The 25,047-nt window shown below is 42.9% G+C and overlaps 1 protein-coding gene across 7 annotated transcripts in view; it reads right to left on the reverse strand.

Moving 5' to 3' along the window:
• Positions 1-513: 513 nt before the first annotated feature.
• The window catches only part of CHERP (calcium homeostasis endoplasmic reticulum protein), a 155,827-nt gene continuing 131,293 nt past the window's right edge, over positions 514-25,047 (reverse strand). For 6 of the 7 annotated variants that reach the window (XM_033955330.1, XM_033955329.1, XM_033955325.1 and 3 more), the window contains 6 exons: positions 9,258-9,407; positions 8,547-8,663; positions 5,605-5,699; positions 4,972-5,157; positions 4,527-4,577; positions 1,645-1,696 (listed from right to left, as the gene is read on the reverse strand). In XM_033955330.1, the coding sequence (XP_033811221.1) occupies positions 1,659-1,696; positions 4,527-4,577; positions 4,972-5,157; positions 5,605-5,699; positions 8,547-8,663; positions 9,258-9,407 (637 nt within the window). In that variant the 3' untranslated portion in view covers positions 1,645-1,658. Of the gene's footprint in view, positions 1,697-4,526; positions 4,578-4,971; positions 5,158-5,604; positions 5,700-8,546; positions 8,664-9,257; positions 9,408-25,047 lie in introns of all 7 variants that reach the window. The other variant, XM_033955331.1, reaches the window with a different exon arrangement.

Below are 25,047 nucleotides of genomic sequence, written 5' to 3' on the forward strand. Positions count from 1 at the left end.
AATCCAGCTAATTGATACTGCTTTGCAGGCTACTCTAGTTGCTTTTTTCTTAGAGACATTTTTTGTTTCCATGCAGGAGAAGTTATTGAAGGAGTGGAGTTTTTTTTGGCCAAATGAAGCTGAACTGAGGCCTTTTTCTCCACTTCTTTTTCTTTTTCCTTGTTGTGTCCCCTGTGTGTGGTTGACTGAGTGGATGAATGTGTATACAATTAAGGCCTTGTAGTGTTGCAGAGTTTAGATCATTATTCATATAGGGTTCTGATATTGAGTGTAAAGATTGGTAAAAGCGGGCCCTGATCCTTAGATATAGTGATTTAGTGGGGTTACAAACCCCCAAAACCATCCCCAATGGCAGCGCGAACAGTATTTAGTAAACACACCCCCGTCAGAGCCCTTTAAAATAAGGCTTTTGTGTGGCGCGCTACTGTCTTACGCTCAATTGTCCGCTCCAATTTGTCGGCGCCCGTTTGTCCGGCGCGCTTATGACTGTGAACCATTTTAACCCTTTATTTGGTATTGTTGCTCAGAAGCAACATGTGTTTCTATGGCTCTTATGGGAGATCTGCATCTCCAAATGCCTGTTACCTTGGCACTGTTGCTCTTGTTCAACATTAAGTTATGTAAAGCAGCTGTTTCACCATCTGCCAATTAAAGGGTTAAGCCAGGAGTTGGTTTGGAAAGGATTTACTTACTATATGGGATGGAACACATATTTTTATTTTGTACTGTTCTAAAGTCTAGTAGGCGTTTAGCAAAAAAATTTGATCTGACCACACTTAACTTGAAAAGAGATACACAGTAAATTATAAAAGCCTATTTTAGTTTAAAAAGTAATAAAAAAATTTACATTAAGTTATGTAAAGCAGCTGTTTCACCATCTGCCAATTAAAGGGTTAAGCCAGGAGTTGGTTTGGAAAGGATTTACTTACTATATGGGATAGAACACATTTTTATTTTGTACTGTTCTAAAGTCTAGTAGGCGTTTAGCAAAAAAATTTGATCTGACCATACTTAATTTGAAAAGAGATACACAGTAAATTATAAAAGCCTATTTTAGTTTAAAAAGTAATAAAAAAATGTTATCCAGAAGTATGCTTAGACCTTCGAGGTATAACACTAAACTCCTAAAAGCCAATACTTAGGGGTATTTAAAACCAATAAATAAAAAATAAAAGGAGACTCCAATCTTTTCTCAATCGAAGAATTACTGAAAATATAATACTAGAAAACTAGGGGCCTGTTTTATAAAGCCGCGCTAGCGGCTGCCACGCGGCAACAGCCCCGAAGCCCTTTAAATCTCTATGGACTTCGCGGCTGTTACTGCGGCTTTGTAAAACAGGCCCTAGAAGTAGGTAATGTAGAAACTAGTAACACATATAATTTAATGCCCTGCATGTGTCAAACTTTGGAACTATTTCTGTAATTAGGCAGTCTGAAGTACTTATCCCTAGAAAACACAGCTGATTTTATGTATAACAAATTAATAAAAAGGTGTGCAATTGTTTCCAGTCTGTCATAGTGGATTTAATACGAAATCAAATATAATAATTTTTTAAGACAAATTCCGATTTGTACAGGAGGACACTGACAGTGTTGCTAATTTACAGAGGATGAAGAAAAAAATGCAGGATGTTTTCTTTTTTGTTGTATCCCTGTGTTTATTCCTGGGGTGGTGTATCCTGGTCTTCCTGTTTCACTAGGATAGAGAGAGAGAGAGCAAAGGATTAGTATCAATCATCAGCTAAACATACAAAATCCCCTACTTAGTTCACACCTAGCACTGTCCATATTGGTTTACAATAGTAGTGTGGTCTTTTTAACAAACATCCAGTCTCTTAGAACCACATAGACCAGGGATTCCAATTATGTTATTTGCATACAGTCAAACAGATTCAATGGTATGATTACCTGCATTTCCACAAGACTTTTAACCATTTTCCCATTCACTATGGTAGCCCCAAAACTCCAAAGTACATTCTAACATTTGAACATATGCAGCTAAGCTGTGCCTGTGCCTTCTTTTTTTTTTTTTTTTTTTTAGAACCATGGGCCTCCATGCTAACTCCATTCTTTTCTTATGTAGCTTGTTTTATTTATATTTAAGTACAGGCACAAGTAATTTGCCTTTACAAAGCACCCTAACAGTATCCTGAGGAATAGCCTAATGGCTGAGAACAGTGGCAGGCTTAAAACTAGGGAGGCCAGGGTTCAAATTGCACAGTTACACCTTATGACCTCAGTCAAGTCACTTAATGCTTCATTGCTTCAAGTATAAGCTTACCTTTATATAATATATAAACCACTTTGACTGGGACCACAGAAAGGTAGTACTGTATATCAAATCCCATCTCACCCCTTAGATCAGAGGTATCCAACCTGCAGCCCAAGGGCCGCATGCGGCCTCGTGAAGTATTTTGTGTAGCCCCGGTAGAGGGCGATGCAGTGTTTTCCTCTGCTGCCCCCCGGGTGTTTACAGTCTTGCCAGCTCCTTCCTCTTTCTTGCTGCAGCGTTTGCATGTTTGTGCGACCCCAGAAATTTTGTTTTCGGCCAATGCGGCCCAGGGAAGCCAAAAGGTTGGACACCCCTGCCTTAGATTGTAGCCCTCCAGGAACAGGAAACTATTCTACGTATCTGAATATAACATACCCTGAGCTACATGCTTACAATATTACATAAAGCATTAATTTGTTATTTTGTTAACTTCTACTCCCTGCCCCAGAAAAGCATTACTGGATATACTTGAATATAAACCCAAGCTGAGTTTAAACTGAGATACCATTTTTTACCCCCCTTGTTTAGAGGAAAAATAGTATTCTACCATCCTCCCCTATATCCCCCAGGCATTCCAACCAACCCACCCTCCCTCCTGATGCTGTCCTGCCTATGCCTGCACTGTACTGGCAAACACCCCCCCCCCCCATCTGGCAATTTCCTCACTATTAATGTGCCCCCTCCCTCTTTCCCCCACCCCAAAGAGGCACAACTCAGACCCAGCGGTAGGGACCCTCCAGGCCTACCGCACTTCCCTGGTAGTCTAGCAAGGTATGGGATAGGAGCAATTCTCACTCGCTCCTGCCCATGTTCTCTCAGTGCTTAAAATGGCTGAGGAAAGAGGCGAATGCTGATCGCAGGGAAATTGCCAGGTCAGGGGGGATGACGGTGGGGGAACTGCCGGCTCTGGGTGGAGAAGGGCACTATTGGGAGGGTAGACTCGAATATAAACAGAGGTCCCTAGTTTTTGGCCCAAAATCTGTTTATATTCAAGTATATACAGTACATTCATTCATCACCCTTTTTATAAAAGGTTTTTCTGATAGTGTGGCTCAAGTAGACCTCAAGGTTCCAGGTTCTAGGGTTCATTTCCCTTGGAAAAGTTTACTTCTTGTGCATTACTCAGGTGTTTCAGTTTTATGACTCGGGGTTAAAATAAGCAAGCTTTATCTGTTTTCATAGCATCTCTCATTAAACAGAATCCCTATGCACTTTACACATCTAACTTACAGCCACCTCTGTGGCACATAGCTTACAAGCAAATTTATTACACCTAGACTTCCTGAAAGGCTTTAACAGAAAAGCGTATGAGCTAGTGATATTTTTATTGTAGTCTAGCTTAAAACTGTTAGTAAGAATGCTCTCATATTTAAAATTCAGTCAAGTTCCTTTTATCCAAAAGACCTATTTACAAAATCCTCAGGCCTTGCTTCCATTATCCAGAATTTGCTTGCTGTGGAGACATTTTAAGCTAGCGCTTCAGCTCCATCCTGTGCATGTGCAGATGCAGACATAGCATGATCAGTGGCACTGCCCATCTCCTGGTAACAGCATTTTTGGCAGCAATGGCAGACTACTACTAAACATCATTTCTATAGTGCTGCCAAATACACGCAGCCTTGTATATTATATTAACCATGTAACAGATGGTTGACAGAGCTTATAGCATTGGATTTGGAATAACAAGTTCCAGAGCGAATCCACTGAAGAACCTGCTTTCTTCACAGGAAAGTCCAAAGTGCGAAGGAAGAGGTGCGAGCTATCCACTCAGAGCTGCCACCTAGAAATACTAACATAAGACATGCCATGCAAGGTCAGACAACAGAACCATCAAGCCCATTATCCTGTTTCCAACAGTAATCAATCCTGGTCACATGAGGAAGTACCTGGCAGATCTCAAACTACAGATCCATTCCTTGCCAATTGCTCCCAGTGATAAGCATTAGTTTTTCCAAGTTTTCCTGGCTAATAATTGTTTATGGACTTTTCCTCCAGGAGCTTTTCCAAACCCTCCTTAAACCAAGTTAAGCTACTTGACCATGTCTGGTACAAATTCCACAGCTGGATTTTATTTTCTGTAAATTACACATTTTTGGGAATCCTCTTGGTACTGACCACTGCAAATAAAAGGAGTTCTACTAATACATGAAAACCAGCTGACTCACTGGCTTATTTTATCAAGTGCAGGATTCTATCCCACAGCAGATATAAAAACAGTTATGGCTTTCCCAGGGTAGGGCCTAGGTAAAATTACCATTGGCTGTGGGAGCTGGAGCACCTGGGAAGTTTCCGCCTGCTTTCAAATCTGCACAAAGAAGGAAAGGCCTCACAATTAGTGGAAAGGTCTGACAGAAAAAGAAAGCAATGCCTAGGAAAAATATCATATTTAAACTCAAATAATTGTTAAGGAAATAAAACAAAAATAAACCAAACATGAATTAGCTAAGACTGCTTTTGCTGTATAAAAAAATGGAATACACAAATACAGAAGACAACCAAAAATACAGAAATAAAAGGAATAAATTACTGGCAGCCAATAATGCTATTGGATTAGCAAAATCATTAGCAGTTTACTTCACTGTATGTATGAATTTTTAAAAAGCCAAATCCAGATTCCTTGCATTAAAGGGGTTCTATCTCTGATGTCACTAAGACGAGTCAAAGCTCACTCAGAGAGCAAGCAGAAGAAGCGCACTTACTTTCATCTCTCGCTTTCATACGTGCGATGAAGGAGTAGCTCTTGTTCCTGCGGTAATTCTCATATGGGTCATCCAGAGAGACACCTACACCCTTGTACTGATCCCACTTGTCTCGGATATCCCCCCCTTTAATGGGGTCCTGGATTCCTTGCTCCTTAGCACCGAGTCCGCCAGACCCACTCCATCCTACAGCGGGGGGCACGCAAGCAATGTCAGCAGTGGAAATGCAGGTCTTAGCATTATTTTTTAAAGCCATAAGCTATAATACAAAAAAAAAAAAAAAAGGGGGGGGGGGGAAGGAAAATATAACGTTTTGGGGAGAGTTTGGGCTTTCCTGCAGGCCAAGTTCAGGCACATTAGAAGTGGGAAAGAGGATTAGATTTTTTAATTAGTACAGTGGATGGGGTGGCTCAGCCTTGCAGAAGGCTCTCTCCTTTCAGTCCTCAGTCAGGTCAGGAAAACTGAATATCTGACAAGACAAGAGAGGACATGGAAGAACCCAAATATCAAAATGGGTAGGGACAGAAGGGGCTAAAAGAATGTATTCTAGAACATGGTCTTCTGCCATCTCTGTGCTACTATTTTTGGCCATGATAGAAGGGGTGGTTTGGATCACAAACAAAGGATTCTTACCCATTTTCACCAACATCTGGTGCCCTTTATTCTCCTCGCCAAGTCTTTGGTCTGGGACAGAGGGCGCTCCTGATGACCCTAAGCCAGGTGCTGAGCTGGAAAAGAAAACAGCTCTTTCAGCATCATAACACCACAGACTTGGGGAAATAAGAGCCCCATCAGATAAAAGGTGGGGTGTCCCAGAGCCTTCCAGAGAAGGGAAATACAGATCAAGCAAGTCTCAATCTGGTCCTTGGGGGGGAGGGGGGTCTGTCTGGATGTCCACAAAGAGCATGCATATAGGGGAGGAGGTATAGTTCTCAGAGCCATTCTCTTACAGTCAAAGACAGACAAGTCCTTATGAAACAAGGTTCATATATCAGGGGGAAAACTGTTTTCAAATTATACTGTCTCTGATACTATATTGTAAACCCAGAACCATATCTGCTAAAGCTCATATTAATATCTGTAAATTATGCTAGAATCAATATTATGGACAATATGCTATGTCAGCTCAGCATGCAACAGCAATCAAAAAAGTAATCAGCATGGTTAGCAGGTGTGAAGAAACAAAAAACAAAAAGTGTCTATTAACTAGAGGGTATCAACTGGTCATGGCATTGCCAAAAAAAAAAAAAAAAAAAAAAGATAGCAGGACTAGAAAAAGTGGAAAAACTGAAAAAAATTGATTTGGGGGGGGGGGGGGCATAGGGAGGAAGCGCTTCATTATGAGGAAAAGTTAAAAAGGTTGTTAGGGCTCTTCAGCTTGAAGAGGAGTCAACCGAGAGGAGATACGATAGATGTTTATGAAATCATAAGGGGAGTGGAAAATGTTAATAAAGGCTATTTACTCTTTCAAACAATACCATGGTTAGGGGAGACATTCTATGGTAGAAGAATTTTAAAAAAATTAAGAAGTTTTTTTTTTTCCAGTCAATGTGTAATTAACTGTTGGAATTGGTTATCAGATGAATTATTAAATCTAGTAGCATAGCTGGGTTCAAAAAGTCTGAACACATTTCTGAGAGACAGGTCCATAAATAATCAGCCACATCTGAGTTTCTCCACCTCCTGCTTTTGGGAGATAGTAACATGGAAAGTTGCTATTAGAATCTGCTGAGTACTTTCAACTGACCCAGATTGAACACTGTTGGAGAGAGGATGCAGGGATCAACCATTGGCATGTCTTATGTTCTTATTTGTGGTTGGAGTAGGCTAGTGATAGCTCTAAGCAGCACACTAATGAACCAAACATGAAAATATCCACAAGGTTTGGACCCATTTCTGCCTTTACTTAATGTCATCTCTGCCAAACAACAATAAGCCATACTATCTGACTCTCTTCACTTAGCCTTACAACTGTATCTCAGGATCCTTTCTTTCTGTTCCACGATTTCCACAAAATTCTGGGCTGTTAAAGTCACAAGCTGCATATCACCAAGATAAAATATGAATACAGTGACATGTAAATTCATTTATAACGGAAAATAAATTACCCTTCTTCCACAACTTATCGTACAAATAGGCTCAGCCTTCCACAACCTGCTGCTCCTCAACAATGAAACAAGCAAAAAATGTCAGGAGCTCATATTTAAAAAAACAATCTTTCATCTATATTGTTATATGAAAAGTGACATCACAAACGCAACTACAAAATCTGGCACCATCATCAAGAAGTTTTAAGAAACAGAAAAATAAGTTAGCCCAACAAAAAAACTATCATTTTTCCTTTGCTTTATTTCTATTTATTAACGTTTAAAAGTGGACTAAAACAGCAACCACACTACTTTATCCAAGAGTTTTAGAGGAATGAAAGCCCAGAATTCAGCAAAACAGCCGTAAAAGGGGAAACGCACATATGAAACATTTGGTAGGTTCTTAAATTTAACTGCTATTCATTTGTTTCTCTTTCAATTCAAATGTAGTTATTAACATATGAGACCTAATGAAGAGTGGATCCCTGGGGTAATAAAAGTAGTTCTTTATTTCAAACAATCCTAAAAGTACCCGAGGGCCATGTTTCACCCAAAACAGGACTGCATCAAGGGCAAAATTCATTTCGTAGAGTGTCACAATCACACACGCTAACACTCAGCACAGATCTTTAGTCTAGTTATCTTAAAGTAGCTGCCATAATGTGTTGCCTGTTATGTAGCATCTACTTTAAGAAGCTGATTACAAATCTGTACTGACCATTAGCGTGCTTTGTTAGTGTGTGTGATTGTGACACTCTATGAACTGAATTTTGCCCCGATGCAGTCCTGTTTTAGGTGAAATGTGGCCCATGTCAGGCACTTTTAGGATTGTTTAAAATAAAGAACTACTTTTATTACACCTGGGATCCACTCTTCATTCCATCTTCTGTCCTGCTGCAGATTTTTTTTCTGACACCTCTCTTTTGGACTCCAGTAACTGAACATATGCAATATCATCAGACATTCACAGCAGAGCATTTCTGGGATTTGCTATGTATAAATGGGAATCATCAACACAGCCTGGTATCAAAGGGTTATTTTAAGAAAGTGCTTTATGTTAAATGACAAAACTTGTTACAGCTACTAAACAACAATTAATCAACATATACCACCAGGTCCTTTATAATATGAATTTTAAAAAAATAAGAGCTGGTGCAATTTTATATGTATTACACTTAATATTTTATATTACATGAAAAATTATTTTTTTAAATTGAGATGCATGACTGATCCATAAGGCTTGGTTGTGCAGCAAGTATATTATATATTCAGGACTTGCTGAACAGGAAAGCATTCCACCAAGGTTCTGAGATATTAAGCTATCTTGGCTCTGGTTGGGCATCGCACAGTGATGTGATTGAAATACTTAGCTTTAGACAGCTTGTCTTGTGGTTTCTACAATGCAAAGGCTACAATAAATAGCCCCAGGAGGTGAGGCTGACATGTAGGTGAGATGGGGAGGGAGGGGAGTTAGCTGCTGATACTCACGGAGGAGTGGTGCTGCGGGAGCGGGAGCGGCGGCGCCTCTCAGGTGAATACGATTTAGATCTCGATCGAGACCTGGAACGGGATCGACTGCCAGAAGAGCGGGACCTACTTCTGCTTCTAAAAGAAAATAAGGGTGTATTTCAGTCTTCATGATGCTCTCTCAGATCTCCCTCTTCTCCCCCACCCACCCTGTAAAGACAATAACACTTGTGCTGGGATTGAAAAAGGTATGTGCATATTTAGGAACCAAATCACAAAACCTAATATAAAAACTGACTGATGGCACCATTACTAACTCAAATGTTAACACAAAAAAAATCTGTCCTCTCCTGACAATACAGGACCTGTGTTACCAACAGGGAGTGTGCTGCTGGTAGGCTGCAAATTTACCAATGCAACTAGGATTGTTCTCATACAACACACCAACAGTAAAATTAAAGAGATAGCATATCATATATTTCAGTTTGCTCTGCTAATCTCTCTAAAGACACTTCCATGGAGATGATAGGAGTCAACTCTTTCAGCTGTTTTTCTACTTTCTTTTTGTATGAGAATCTCAGACAGTGGGCAAACAACAAGGGTATGTCTTAAGTTTGCAGGTTGTGCAAAGCACACACAGCAAACAAGTTGAAGGAAGTTCACAGGGCATCTAACTGAAGTAAATATGGTGCATTATATGGCTCACCTGAGGACTGCTTGCCAACTACTCACCTGGACCGTGACCGGGAATAGGATCTGGAGCGGGAACCAGAAGGAGAGCGTGACCTTGAGTATGAACGGGAGGATTTTGAAGACCTTGAATTGGATCTGGAGGAAGATCGACCTCTACTTTTCGACCTACTTCGAGATCTAGAGGGTCCACTTAAAAAAAAAAAAAAGGTGAGGTGAAGTTAGCCAAAAATAATGCATGCCTACATAATTACAGAAAAATCAACAAAAACCCTGCTACAGGAACACAAAAATATCAAAAACAAAAACGCTCCTCAGAACTTATGAGAAGCATCAAACCAAAGGGACTGCTACTGATAGAAAAACTGTAATATAATATATTTTATATTTAAATTCAATATTTTAAGTGTACCTTCACAGTGTGTAGTCTAAGCTATGAGAGCTGAAAGGTCAAAGCCCAAGCTCAACTGAATACACAGGTTAACACATCATTTTCATCAGAGCTAATGTTGGGTGGGTTTTGTAGCATTTTTCATGCTGATTTCAAATCTGTGTTTAGTTTTTACTAGCACGTCATATTTTTATGATGAGGCTCATTATATATAATTATAAATGTTAATTGGCCGATATATCATGCGTTTATAGGATAAACATATAAGGAGGGTAAACGACAGTTGTCTTTGGTTTTTTATGCTACAGACATTATTTATGGTGATTAACATCAGTCTTTATCATGCCAAGACATTGTACTAATCATCCAGATAGGTTTCGTTACGTCTGTGGTTCATTCACGACGCAAGCACATCGCCCAATTACTGTAGATCTGAAGAAGGTATACAAATTGTACTTTGGCTGTCTACTGGGTGGCCAGGATGTCTTGGGCTCCACATATCATCTGTACCAGTTGTTCCAATGGACTTTTTGACTGGCTCAATCGACGAAAGGCAGTGATGTCATTTGCAATCCCAATGATATGGAGGGAACCGTGAGACCTTATTAAAGATTGCTACTTTTGCCTTGTGAACACAAATGGATTCTCAGCTAAAACCAAGCATAAAATTATATATTCTACTCTGGATTCTGCTATTAGGCCTGTTCCTCATGATGACTCACTGCCTGTCCCTCCACAAGATGGACTTGCTTCTTTGGAACATGATAAGGAATGTGATGATGATGCAGCAGCTGGTCACAATCCAGAATTATCTCATCCTGATGTGAATTATGAAGATTCAGAACCAGAGACCTTTACACAAGCTGAGCTCAATGATCTTATTCGTTATCTAAATCTTTCAAAAGAAAAAGCAGAACTTCTTGCTTCAAGGCTTAAGCAAAAGCACTTGCTTGCAAAAGATGCTAATATAACTCATTACAGAGGAAGGAATCATAACTTAACATTCTTCACTATAAATGGCTCATTGTGTTTTTGTCATGACATCAACGGGCTCTTCAACAGTTTGTCACAAGTGCATTGTCCAGATGAATGGCATCTGTTCATTGATTCTTCAGAGAAGCTTGAAGGCAGTGTTACTGCACAACGGAAATTCCAAACCAAGTATCCCAATTGTCCATTCTACTCATCTAAAGGAGTCATATGAGAATATGAAGAATTTACTAGAAGCAATCGGTTATAAAATACACAAGTGGAACATCTGTGGTGATTTGAAGGTCATAGGCATGCTAATGGAATGCAAGGATTCACTAAATACTGCTGTTTCCTGTGCTTGTGGGATAGCAGATCTACAGCTGAACATTATGTCAAGCGTGTCTTGCAGCTGAGGGGTACCTATAACCCAGGGACCAGCAGTGTGAAATTTATGCTATTGGTGGATCCTCATAAAATATTTCTTCCATCTCTTCATATCAAGCTGGGGTTGATGAAGAACCTGGTAAAGGCCATGGGTAAAGCAAACTTGCCAGGTTTTCAACATCTTGTTAAGAAATTTCCAAAAATCAGCACTGCAAAACTGAAGGTTATTGGGTATAATGACTGGGGTAGCCATCCAAATGATTATGAAAAACTGGAAGAACTATGACCGCTTAAATTTTACTTTTTGGTGGAATTCAATATGCTTGTGCTATCGTTACGAGAAAATGATGTCTGAACAAAGAGGCAATATTAAGTGGTTTAATCTGACTTGGGGTCCATTGACCAATTTTATTGATTCTAACTGTATGGTTTTTCCCTTTACTTTTGGTTATACTTTTTACATCCAGGGAAGGGGGGTGGGTGGGAGGGAGAAGGATAATGTTTAGGGACTGGCTTATTTATGAGTTGTTAGTGTTATTGTAAGGGTATCTTGAATATATTGAAATCAGGGGGGAGGGGGTGAAAATTATTCTTATGTATTTCACTGATGGATATAAGTGCTGTTTTTTCAGGCAACTTGTTATGCAATTTTTGTATGCACTGTTTTTAGAATGAAAATGAATAAAGATTTATTTAAAAAAACACAAAACTGAAGGAAGAGATATTTATAGGCTCACAGATCAAGTCCGTTATGCAGGATGAAGATTTTAAGCAATCACTCAGCACCTGAGTTTGAAGCTTGGGAGGTAGTGCTGCCTGATTCAGAGAAAAATATTTTGATTCGATTCAATTCACCCTGTTGAATCTATTTTTCAATTCGATTCACTTTCAATGACACAGCTTTATAAATTTAAACATTTTATTTAACCAAGGCAATATCATGTCAAAAATAGGAACATCCAAACTATTATTCAGTAGAAAAAATTTAGTTTGTTCAATCAAATTCTATCTGAACTTCTATGAGTGAATGCAGAACATTCAGTCATAGAAGTTCAATGTGCAGACTGAATGTTTGATTGAACAAACTACTGAATAATAGTTTAGGTACAATGAAAGTAAATAGCTTCCCCAGAGTATCCCCAAAGAAAGTGGCCCATATTCCCCCTCCCCAGCACCCCTCCCCTCCAATTTTCAGTTTCCCAATCTCTAAAGCTTCCCCAGCATCTCTGCCCGATTCTCATCTTCCCCAGCCCCTCTAACCGATTCTCAGCTTCAGTTTCCCCAGCCCCCCTGCCTGATTCTCAGCTTACCCAGCCCCTGCCCAATTTTCAGCTTCTCCAACCACTCTGTCCAATTCTCAGCTTCAGCTTCCCCAGCCCGATTCTCAGCTTCAGCTTCCCCAGTCCCTCTGCCTGATTCTCAGCTTCCAAAGCCCCCGTGCCCGATTCTCAGCTTCCCCAGCCCCACTGCCCAATTCTCATACTTACACTGTGGAATCGTGGGGAGGCGAGGAAAAATGCTTCCGCGGCGCAAAGGAGAGAACCAGCCCCAAAACCCCCAATTATCAGCTTTGATGCCGCCAGCACGCCCCAAAAATACAAATAAAAGCTTTGCTGCAGCAGGCACGCTGCAGAAGGTCCACTCAGCGCTCCCAAGGCCTTCTGATGTAATTTCCGGTTTCCCAAAACAGGAAGTTACATTAGATGGGAACGACTCCGGTGGACGGCGGCAGAGGGAAAGCCTGAACGCCGTGAATGGGTCTCGGGACCGACTTCAATCGGTGAGTCCTGTTTTTCTTAACAACAAATCGATTCACCAGATTTGAATCGGTGAATCGATTCAAATAGGAAATCGGGCAGCACTATTGGGAGGCATTCAAGTGGTTAGTGGAAAACTTTCTGGGCAACCATAAATCTCCTTCATACAAGGAAGGAGTTCAGAATCTCCTTGACTCATATCAGAAACTTGGCTGTCGCATGTCATTAAAAATATATTTTTTGCACTCACATCTTGACTTTTTTCTAGAAAATCTTGATATGGTGAGTAAGGTTTAGATTAGATTATATGAGCAAGAAGAACATTTTCACCAGGACATTCAGTTAATAGAACTTTGCTACCAAGGTTTCTGGAATGAGTGTATGATGGCCGACTACTGCTGGATATTGCGCCGTGACAATCCAAACAACTCACAAAAATAAATCATACCACTTCTCCCTCCAAATTCACGGGTTTAATACTCGCGAATTCGGTTATACTGCAACATTTCTTTAAGTTGATGCTGCAATTCTTAAAACCCTATATGCTAAAACTCTATAAACTAACATTAGTCATAACTTTAAAAGTTTACATGACTGGAAAAAATTAATAAAAGATCTGAAATCGGCGTGAAACACTGATTTAGAAAAATGTGATGCGTAGTAAGATGATTCTGAAAAAAAGCTCAGACATTCAGTAGGCACATTGGTCTTTTGCTGCACACCATAATCGGTATACACTAGTGTGCAAATTACAAACCAATATAAAGTGAAATAATAAATTGAGAGTGTTTTCCCAGTAAGATAATGCTTTTTTTTTAAGTTCAAATATTTTATTTATTTAAAAAATTTCTATACTGTTTTATTCCAAAACAGTTTACAATAAAGTTACATACATAAACATAAGAACATAAGAGATACCACTGCTGGGTCAGACTAGTGGTCCATCATGCCCAACAATCCGCTCACGTGGCGGCCCTTTTGGTCAAAGACCAGTGCCCTAACTGAGACTAGCCCTACCAGCGTATGTCCTTGTTCAGTAGGAACTTGTCTAACTTTGTCTTGAATCCGTGGAGGGTGTTTTCCCCTATGACAGCCTCCAGGAGAGCTTTCCAATTTTTCATCACTCTCTGGGTGAAGAAGAACTTCCTTACTTTTGTACGGAATCTATCCCCTTTCAACTTTAAAGAGTGCCCTCTCGTTCTCCCTACCTTGGAGAGGGTGAACAGCCTGTCCTTATCTACTAAGTCTATCCCTTCAGTACCTTGAATATTTTGATCATGTCCCCTCTCAATCTCCTCTGTTCGAGGGAAAAGAGGCCCAGTTTCTCTAATCTGTCGCTGTACGGCAGCTCCTCCAACCCCTTAACCATCTTAGTCGCTCTTCTCTGGACCCTTTTGAGTAGTACCATGTCCTTCTTCATGTACGGTGACCAGTGCTGTACGCAGTACTCCAGGTGAGGGCACACCATGGCCCGGTACAGTGGCATGATAACTTTTTCCGATCTGTTCGTGATCCCCTTCTTTATCATTCCTAGCATTCTGTTTGCCCTTTTCGCCGCCGCTGCACATTGCATGGACGGCTTCATTGACTTGTCGATCAGAACTCCCAAGTCCCTTTCCTGGGAGGTCTCTCCAAGTACCACCCCAGACATGCTTGAGATTTTTGTTACCAACATGCATCACTTTACACTTATCTATGTTGAACCTGATCTGCCATGTCAATGCCCATTCCTTGAGCCCGATTATGTCACATTGTAGATCTTCGCAATCCCCCTGCGTCTTCACTACTCTGAATAACTTTGTGTCGTACGCAAATTTAATCATCTCGCTCATTGTACCTATGTCCAGATCGTTTATAAAGATGTTGAAGAGTACGGGTCCAAGCACCGAGCCCTGCGGCACCCCACTGGTGACACTCTTCCAGTCCGAGTATTGCCCATTTACCCCCACTCTCTGTTTCCTATGCTCCAGCCAGTATTTAATCCACATGAGTATTTCTCCCTCGATTCCATGGCTCGCAATTTTCTGAAGTAGTCGTTCTCCTCGATCCTCCCAGTTAGAGGCAAAGGAAGTGCCAGGGATGAGCGTATACTGAGAACTAACGAGTGGCTTCAAGGATGGTGCCGGGAAATGAACTTCGGATTCCTGAACCATGGAGAGGCGTTGCAAGGACTTCAAGGACCAGACGTACTCCATCTGACCAGCAGGGGTAAGCACGTCTTTGGACACCGACTAGCCCGCCTGCTTCGTAGGGCTTTAAACTAGGTAAGTTGGGGGAGGGTACCCACTCAGATACAAGTGCAGTAAGGAATGATCCTGACGAGGTGAGTCGAAACTCCTATTCTAAGTCCAAAGTAAGTGCCCCCATTGCAAACAATTCTCTAGGAGTCACACTACCCCAGGTGGGAAACTCCCCACAGGGACTTAGCAATCACGGGGTATGGAGGGCTATGTATGTTAATGCACACAGTTTAGGCAATAAGATTCTAGAATTAGAGACCGAAATAATGAATGCCAACCTTGACGTGGTGGCAATATCCGAAACTTGGTTCACAGACTCTCATGGGTGGGATATGGCTATACCGGGATACAACTTATTTCATCAGGACAGAGAGGGAAAGTCAGGGGGAGGGGTGGCACTATACATTAAAGAAGACATCAAAACTACAAGAATCACAGATGGAAGAGATTCTCTTTCTCAAAGGACCCTCAGCCACAAGAGGGCATCCGCTCAAACTCAGGGGCGGGAAATTTCATGGCGACACCAGGAAATATTTCTTCACTGAGAGAGTGGTTGATTCTTGGAATGAACTCCCGGTGCAGGTGATCGAGGCAAACAGCGTGCAAGAATTTAAGAGCAAATGGGATGCCCATGTGGGATCCCTTAGAGGGTTAAGCCAAGGGAACCTCTCACCAGGAATGGGATCCCTAGGATAGTAGACTTGGGGGTGGGTCAGTAGAGTGGGCAGACCTGATAGGCTATAGCCCTTATCTGCCGTCATCTTCTATGTTTCTATGTAACCTTGTCGAACGCCTTCTGAAAGTCCAGATATACAATGTCGACCGGGTTGCCCTTGTCTTTCTGCCTGTTTATCTCCTCGAAGAAGTGCAGTAAGTTTGTCAAACAAGATCTGCCTTTGCTGAAACTGTGCTGGCTGGTTCTCATCAGACCGATTCAGTCAAGGTGATCAATGATCAGTGCCTCTACCATCTTTCCCGGTACCGAGGTCAGACTCACCGGTCTGTGGTTTCCCGGATCTCCCCTTGAACCTTTTTTGAAGATCGGTGTAACATTCGCCACCTTCCAGTCCTCCGGAATATTTCCTGTTTTGATGGACAGATTGGCTATTAGTTGAAGCAGTTCAGCTATGGTCCCTTTCAGTTCCTTGATGACCCTCGGATGGATACCATCCGTTCCTGGGGATTTATCGCTCTTAAGCCTATCAATCTGCCTGTTTACCTCTTCTAGACTGACCGTCAACCCTGTCAGTTTCCCGTTTTCGCTTCCAGCATATAGCCTGATGGGTTCCGATATGCTGTGTATATCCTCTTTGGTAAATACAGATGCAAAAAATGTATTCAGTCTATCGGCAATTTCTTTGTCCTTCTTTAGTGCTCCATTTATTCCTTGGTCATCCAACGGTCCCACTGTTTCCTTCACGGGTCGTTTTCCTTTAATATATCGAAAGAACGGCTTGAAGTTTTTCACCTCCTTGAAGTTTTTTTGACTTTGATCGCTTCCTTAACCTCTACAGTGAGCCACTCCAGTTCTTTATTCTTTTTCCTCTTTGATCCCTTGTTGATACGTGGTATATATAGATTTTGCGCCTCGGTGACCATATCCTTAAAAAGAGACCAAGCTTGCTCCAGCATTCTTATAGTGTTTATCCTCTTCTTAATTTTCTTCCCTACCATGCATCTCATCCCTTCGTAATTTCCTTTTCGGAAGTTTAGGGCCGTGGCCATCATTCTGGACCGACGTTTCGCCCCTATTTCCAGGTTGAAGTGTATCATATTGTGATCGCTGTTTCCCAGGGTCCCTTCTACATCCTGTGCCGGTTCTCGCAGCCCATTTAGAACTAAGTCCAGAATTGTGTTTCCTCTTGTGTTTTCCTTGACAAGTTGCTCCAGGAAGCAATCGCCTACAGTTTCCAGGAACTTCGTTTCTCTAGCACAGCCGGAGGTGCCTAGGTTCCATTCTATCCCCCGATATTGAAACAGGTCAGAACAGATAAAAGCAAAAGCAGATAGACAATAGGTCAAATACTCAAAGAAATGCATCAACAAATAATTGCATTTTCAGCGATTTCCTGAATGAACTCCTATCCCCACATTTCTGAATTTGACTAACAAGCCCATTCCACAGTTTTACTCCTGCACATGAGAAAGTCATGGCATTCATTTCCACATACTTGGGATTGGCCTTTGTTTTCAACAGTGCTGAATTTTCAGAACATAATGATCTGGATGGTTGGTAACCAGACATCAAACTCTTTAAAAATTTGGGAATCGTGCCATATAAAAAATTGATGACATAGCATAATTGCTTTATATTGGATTCTATCTAGCTGCTGCATTCTGGTTATATAAAATTTACAATAATCACTAGAAATATACAGAAGTAATTAAAGCAAGAAACCATCTAGTTGCACCTATCACAGGCAATATTCTGTGAAAGAATATTGATTATAAGACAATACAACTAGTGTCTTCTGTCAGATGTACATTGCAAAACCCGTACACGTAGTGTCAGTAGAAAGTGTGCATGAAGATTTCCCAATGAGCATCACTAAGTGACTTAAGTTACAATAGCCGATTGAGTCAATTTAACTACTCTAGTCCACACTTTTTGCCAAAACTCGTCATCAGCAGTAATCTCTATGTCCGGGTGCCATGCACTCATCAATTGTGAGATAGATACAGAAGAGGTTTGTCTCAACAATGCATACCATTTAGAGGCTGTGCCTTTAAGTGGAGCTATCGTGTTGATATGTTGAAAGAGATCAGGCTTAGGTTTCAACAATAGAAGGTCTGGGATCGAGGCGCAAACAGTGTTTCAATTGAAGCCAATTGTTATATTGATTGGCTGGTAAACTAAATTTATTACAAACCTCTTCAAAAGACAGCCAGCGATTATTATCAAGAAGATCTTGCAATGTCCATATATCATATTTTTGCCATGTAGGCCAGTTCAGAGCAAAATTTTTAATTTTAAAGATATTATTCCATAATGAGATAAGAGTAGCGTTCTTCCATTTGATCTTCATCAAGCTGTCATATTGCAAGAATACCTTATATGTAGAACGGAAGATACAATTATGTTGTTTTAAAGGGGGGAATGCTGACAGAGTAAGAGCTATATTGTTGGTACCCTGTGTAACTTTTTCTAGTGACAGCCATGGGGGTGGGTCAGATATATTTTCATTAAGGATCCATAAGGAACCTTGGCACATTATGAATGTTTGATGGTATTTAAAAAAAATCTGGAAAGTTGACCACCGTTTCACTTATCGTTTTTGAGTTTGTGTATTGCAATCCGTGGATGTCTGGTTTTCCACAGAAATTTGGTTAGGGATTTTTCCAAGTCACACTTTTTGTGTAGTAAGTAGGGCAACATGCTTAGTACATAGAGCACAGTTACTTACCATAACAGGTGTTATCCAGGGACAGCAGGCAGATATTCTTGACTGATGGGTGACGGCACCGACGGAGCCCCGGTACGGACAATTTTAGAGTGATTGCACTCTAAGAACTTGGAAAGTTCTAGCAGGCCGCACCGCGCACGCGCGAGTGCCTTTCCGCCCGACGGAGGCGCGTGGTCCCCAGTTAGGATAAGCCGGCTAAGAAGCCAACCCGGGGAGGTGGGTGGGACGCAAGAATATCTGCCTGCTGTCCCTGGATAACACCTGTTACGGTAAGTAACTGTGCTTTATCCCAGGACAAGCAGGCAGCATATTCTTGACTGATGAGTGACCTCCAAGCTAACAAAAAGAGGGATGGTGGGAAGGTTGGCCATTAGGAAAACAAATTTTGCAAAACAGATTGGCCGAAGTGTTCATCCCGTCTGGAGAAAGCATCCAGACAATAATGAGATGTAAAAGTATGAACTGAGGACCAAGTAGCAGCCTTGCAGATTTCCTCAATAGTCGTGGAGCGGAGGAAAGCCACAGATGCTGCCATAGCTCGAACTCTATGGGCCGTGACAGAACCTTCCAGTGTCAGTCCGGTCTGAGCATAACAGAAAGAAATGCACGCTGCCAGCCAATTAGACAACGTACGTTTAGAAACAGGACGTCCCAATTTATTCGGATCAAAGGACAGAAAGAGTTGGGGAGCTGATCTGTGGGGCTTAGTAAGCCAGAGCCCGCTTACAGTCCAAAGTATGCAGAGCTTGTTCTCCAGAATGAGAGTGAGGTTTCGGAAAGAAGACAGGCAGAACAATGGATTGGTTGAGATGGAATTCCGAGACAACCTTAGGGAGAAACTTTGGATGTGTACGCAGAACCACCTTATCATGATGAAAGACTGTAAAAGGTGGATCAGCAACTAGTGCATGTAGCTCACTGACCCTCCTGACAGAGGTAAGAGCAATAAGGAAAAGTACCTTCCAAGTGAGAAACTTGAAAGGAGCGGTAGCCAAAGGTTCAAAAAAAGGCTTCATTAAGGCGGAAAGAACCACATTGAGATCCCAGATTACCGGAGGGGCTTTGAGAGGTGGTTTCACTTTGAAAAGACCCCGCATGAATCTGGACACCAAGGGATGAGCCGAGAGAAATTTTCCATGAACTGGCTCATGAAAAGCAGCAATAGCACTGAGGTGGACTCTGATGGAAGTAGACTTGAGGCCAGAGTCAGACAAAGAAAGAAGATAATCCAATAAGGTCTCCACTGCAAGGGAAGTGGGATCATGATGATGAAGAAGACACCAGGAAGAAAACCGTGTCCACTTCTGATGGTAACATTGCAGAGTGGCCGGTTTCCTGGAGGCATCCAGAATGGAACGAACGGGCTGACACAAAAGAGTATCATGAGAAGTCAGCCCGAGAGAAACCAAGCTGTCAGGTGCAGAGATGGAAGGTTGGGATGCAAAAGGGTCTCCTGATGTTGTGTAAGCAGAGAAGGAAACAGTGGAAGAAGGAAAGGCTCCCTGGAACTGAGTTGAAGTAGAAGGGAGAACCAATGTTGCCTGGGCCACCGTGGAGCAATCAGAATCATGGTGGCTCGTTCCCTCTTGAGCTTGAACAAGGTTTGTAACATGAGAGGCAGAGGAGGGAAAGCGTACAGGAACAGATTGGACCAATCGAGGAGAAATGCATCCGCTGCCAGACGGTGAGGGGAGTAGAGTCTGGAGCAGAATAGGGGCAGCTGGTGATTGTGAGGAGCTGCAAAGAGGTCTATCTGAGGAGTGCCCCACTGAGCAAAGATGGACTGTAGAGTTAAAGGATCGAGTGTCCACTCGTGAGGCTGGAGAATTCTGCTGAGCTTGTCCGCTAAGGAATTCTGTTCTCCCTGAATGTAGATAGCTTTCAGGAATAGTTGGTGATCTGTGGCCCAAGCCCAAATCTTCTGGGCTTCCTGGCACAAGAGGCGAGAGCCTGTCCCACCCTGCTTGTTGATGTAGTACAGAGTAAGAGCTATATTGTTGGTACCCTGTGTAACTTTTTCTAGTGACAGCCATGGGGATGATTAGATGATGATTAGATGATGATGAAGAGATGATGTCACAGATATGTGTCGTGAGCAAGGATCCGGTGCTTGGGACCAGCACTGGGTAGCTAGGGTCCATTGAGGAGTGCGCAGGTGAAGACGTGCGAGGGGTGTGACATGAACTGTGGAGGCCATGTGACCCAAGAGTATCATCATTTGCTTGGCAGAGATGGAACTTTGTGGAAGCACCTGCTGACATAGAGATTGAAGAGTTTGAAGACGGTTGGACGGCAGGAATGCTCTCATGAGGACTGTGTCCAGCACCGCTCCAATGAATTGAAGTCTCTGAGTGGGGATGAGATGAGATTTGGGTAGATTGATCTCGAACCCCAGAAGCTGTAGAAACAGGATGGTTTGGTTGGTGGCCAGGAGCACTGTTTGAGATGAATTGGCCTTGATTAACCAATCGTCCAGATAAGGAAAGACTTGAAGGTGGTGAGAGCGTAGAAAGGCAGCCACCACAATCAGACATTTGGTGAACACTCTTGGAGAGGAGGCAAGACCGAAGGGCAGCACCTTGTATTGGTAATGACAATGATTGATCATGAAGCGGAGGTACTGTCTGGAGGCCAGATTGACCGGAATGTGAGTGTATGCCTCTTTGAGATCGAGGGAGCATAGCCAGTCGCTTTGATGGAGAAGAGGATAAAGAGTTGCCAGAGAAAGCATCTTGAATTTCTCCTTGACCAAGCATTTGTTGAGATCGCAAAGATCTAGGATGGGTCTGAGATCCCCTGTTTTTTTGGGGACCAGAAAATAACGGGAGTAGAATCCCTGCCCCTTCTGATCTAGAGGAACTTCCTCTATGGCGTTCAGGAGGAGGAGGGATTGAACCTCCTGAAGAAGGAGAGAAGACTGAGAGGTGTTCAAAGCAGACTCTCTTGGCAGACTTTGTGCAGGACGTGTCTGAAAGTTGAGAGAGTAGCCGTGGCGGATGATGTTGAGGACCCACTGATCCGATGTGATGTTCTCCCAACGGCTGGTGTAACAAGAAAGACGTCCTCCTATGGGTCGAGGGAGATTGGCAGATGGTGGAATACTGGCTATGCTTTGGAGAACCACGTCAAAAGGGTTGGGTAGACTTTTGTGGTGGAGGAGGCTTCACCTGTTGCTGCTGGGCTGGCCTAGGTGGTTGTCGCTGTTACTGATGCTGACGTCTAGGCTGTTGAGTAGCCGGTGGCAAGGGACAGGCAGCATAGCGGCGCTGGTAGGCAGATTGTTGGCGAAAAGGCCGAGCAGGTGGAGTCTTTTTCTTAGTCTTCAGGAGAGTATCCCACCGAGTCTCATGGGCAGACAGCTTTTGTGTGGTGGAATCCATGGACTCTCCGAAGAGCTCATCACCCAAGCAGGGAGCATTTGCTAGGCGGTCCGGATGATTTACATCGAGCTCTGAGACTCTGAGCCATGCCAACTGACGCATGGCAACAGACATAGCCGTGGCTCTAGAAGTCAATTCAAATGTGTCATAAATTGACCGAACTAGGAACTTGCGTAACTGGAGAAGAGAGGAAGAGCAGGCATGAAATGCAGATTTCTTGCGGTCAGGGAGGTACTTTTCAAAAGCAGCCATGTTTTGAATGAGGCGCTTTAAATAAAATGAAAAATGAAAAGCGTAGTTCCCTGACCTATTGGCTAACATGGCATTCTGATATAAACGTTTGCCAAATTTGTCCATGGCTTTTCCTTCTCTGCCAGGAGGGACTGAGGCATACACACTAGCTCCCGCTGATTTCTTAAGTGTGGATTCTACCAAAAGAGACTCATGCAGGAGCTGAGGTTTGTCAAAACCAGGAATAGGGATAACCTTGTATAAGGAGTCCAATTTACGAGGAGCTCGGGCCGGTACAGTCAGGGGAGTCTCTAAATTTTTATAAAAAGTCTCTCTTAAGATGTCATGGAGAGGAAGTTTGAGAAATTCCCTTGGAGGCTGGTCAAAGTCCAGAGCATCAAGGAATGCCTTGGATTTCTTCGACTCAGCCTCCAAGGGAATAGAAAGAGATTCACACATCTCTTTTAAGAAAGAGGTAAAAGATGTGGAATCCTGCTTAGAAGAGGGATCAGCAACAAGTTGATCCTCTTCATCAGAGGAACACTCACCCTCAGACATAAAGGGCTCTTCAGAGTCACCCCACAAATCAGGGTCCCGAATCTGAGAGCCACGGTCTCGAGACTCCGGAGTGGAGGGTTCCAGGTGTCGGGTTTTGCGCACCGACTTACCTGACCTCATAGACACGGTACCAGGAGATGTGACATGCTGCGTCGGTACCGAAGTCTGCACCGCCTGGTGTTGAGCTCTCGGTTCCGGTGCTAAGATTGGCATCGAAGTCAAGGAAGCAGTGTGAACCGGTACTGACAAAGTGGATGCCGATAAAAGAGGGCGCTCCACTGTCGGTACCGGTGGCTCAGACCGGACAGGGACTGGAAGGCTCGGTGTCAAAAGTGCAGGAAGGAGTTGTTGCAACTGCTCCTTAAGTTGCACTTGCAGGACAGCAGCAATCCGCTCGTAAGCGAAGGCACCGGTACCGCCTTTTTCTTCTGCGGTACCTGTGGTGCCACTCTACACTCCGAGGATGAGGAACCCGATGTCGAGGGGCTCACCTCAATAGGAGCGGAGCGCTTCCGTGGGCGCCTCGAGGTCGGCAGGATTGGACTCGCTGCTACTGAGACCGGAGGACGCTCCAACGGAGATGGCTTCTTAGCCGGCTTACCTGAGTGTTGCGACGCCGGCGCGGTGTGGTGCGGCGTCGACGAAGTGGGTGCCGACTGAGGTGGTGCCGATGCCGGTGTCGATGTCGCAGGGTCAGACATATCGGCACCGAAAAGCAAACGTTGTTGGATTTGTCGGTTTTTTAATGTACGTTTTTTCAAAGTGGCACAGCGGGTGCAGGTCCTGATGCTCTGGACCCAGGCACTGTAAGCACCAATTGTGCGGGTCCGTAAGAGAGATAGGCCGTGCACACCGCTGGCACTTTTTAAAACCTGGCTGGGGGGGCATGAAAGGAAAAACGGCTTCTGCCAAATCGAAGGCCGAGGCTTCGATGGCGGCAGCAGGCCCCGCCGGGGCAAAACCGACGAAATGAAGAAAAAGGAAAAAAAACTGTTTTTTTGTTTTTTAAAGAAAATAATAAAAGAAAAAAAGGAAATATAATTTCCAAAAAGATTTCGCGAGCGGGAAGGCGACAGAAAAAAATCTTTTCAACAGCCGTTGAAAAGTGCGACTTCTTAGCTCTAAGAAACTAAGAAACTGGGGACCGCGCGCCTCCGTCGGGCGGGAAGGCACTCGCGCGTGCGCGGTGCGGCCTGCTAGAACTTTCCAAGTTCTTAGAGTGCAATCACTCTAAAATTGTCCGTACCGGGGCTCCGTCGGTGCCGTCACCCATCAGTCAAGAATATGCTGCCTGCTTGTCCTGGGATAATTGATTTTAGGCTGTATCATCATTTTAATCGTTGCCAGGTGCCCCCACCAGGTGATTTTTAGTGGTGACCATCTGAGTGTTAAGTCCTTAATTATAGATAGCAGGTATTCCACATTTAGTTTTTCGATATCCTCCAGAGTAGGACCTATATAAATGCCTAGATATTTCGGACCTATATAAATGCCTAGATATTTCAATTTGATGGCACTCCAAGCAAAACCAAAGGAGTTGATGTTCTGTTTCTCTTCGAAGCAGTTCAGGGGCATTAATTCTGATTTAGTCATATTTAATTTGTAGCCAGATACCAGCGCATAGGACTGATAATGCTAATAAAAAAAAAAAAATACAAAAGTTTTCTCAATTTGTGTACTCTATTTAAATAAATCTCAGTAATAGATTTGATTGAGTTTGGTTTCGAGAGCATAAGCTCCCTTTGTCAGGAACATTTGCTATTATGAAAATAAATTAATTATATTAAGCACGGAGAACGCCATCATAGCAACTGCTTTCTGTTAGTGGTAAGCTGAGAGATCCAGACGTCAAATCCAGAGGTCAGAAATTTCCCAGCACAACCAAGGCAATCACTGACCACACTATTTCCATTCAGAATTGTAGCGCTTTGAGGGCACATTAACTACTTTGAGATCCAGGATGGGTCTCCAGTCTTCAAAACATCTCTTTGGCATGATGAAGTATATCAAGCATCTGCCTGAACCCAGTCAGACTCTAGAACAAGCTCTATGGCTATTAATCCAGTAATCTCTGACCAGTGACTCTGACCTTCACCTCTTTTTTGGTCTCCCGACTGGGGAATATTCAGCACCCAGCAATCTGCGGTGATCTCCACCTATTTCTCTATATATGCCAAAAGATTTCCTCCAATATGCGGGGGCTCAGAATTGGCCTGGTGCCATAATTGCTTCTCTGGGGTGAAAGCAGGCCAGGAAGCATTGTCTGGAGGACTGAAACAGCCTCTAGCCTGCCATACCTCCTGAATATCACCAAGAGTGCCTGGAGGAACGAAAGGAACCACAACCAAAGTCTTTAGAGTGTCGAGGCTTGCTGTCCGGCAGGGACTTAGGCTTGCGGTCCTGTACATTGGCCATAAGATCATCCAGGTCTTAATGAAAAAGTAGCTGCCCTTTTGAGGAAGAAATCCCAAACCACTGTCTAATTCAGAGCATTCTCCGCGCGGAGATGGAGTAA

The sequence above is a fragment of the Geotrypetes seraphini genome, chromosome 8 (genome assembly GCF_902459505.1).
Source record: "Geotrypetes seraphini chromosome 8, aGeoSer1.1, whole genome shotgun sequence".
NCBI classification, from domain to species: Eukaryota; Metazoa; Chordata; class Amphibia; order Gymnophiona; family Dermophiidae; genus Geotrypetes; species Geotrypetes seraphini.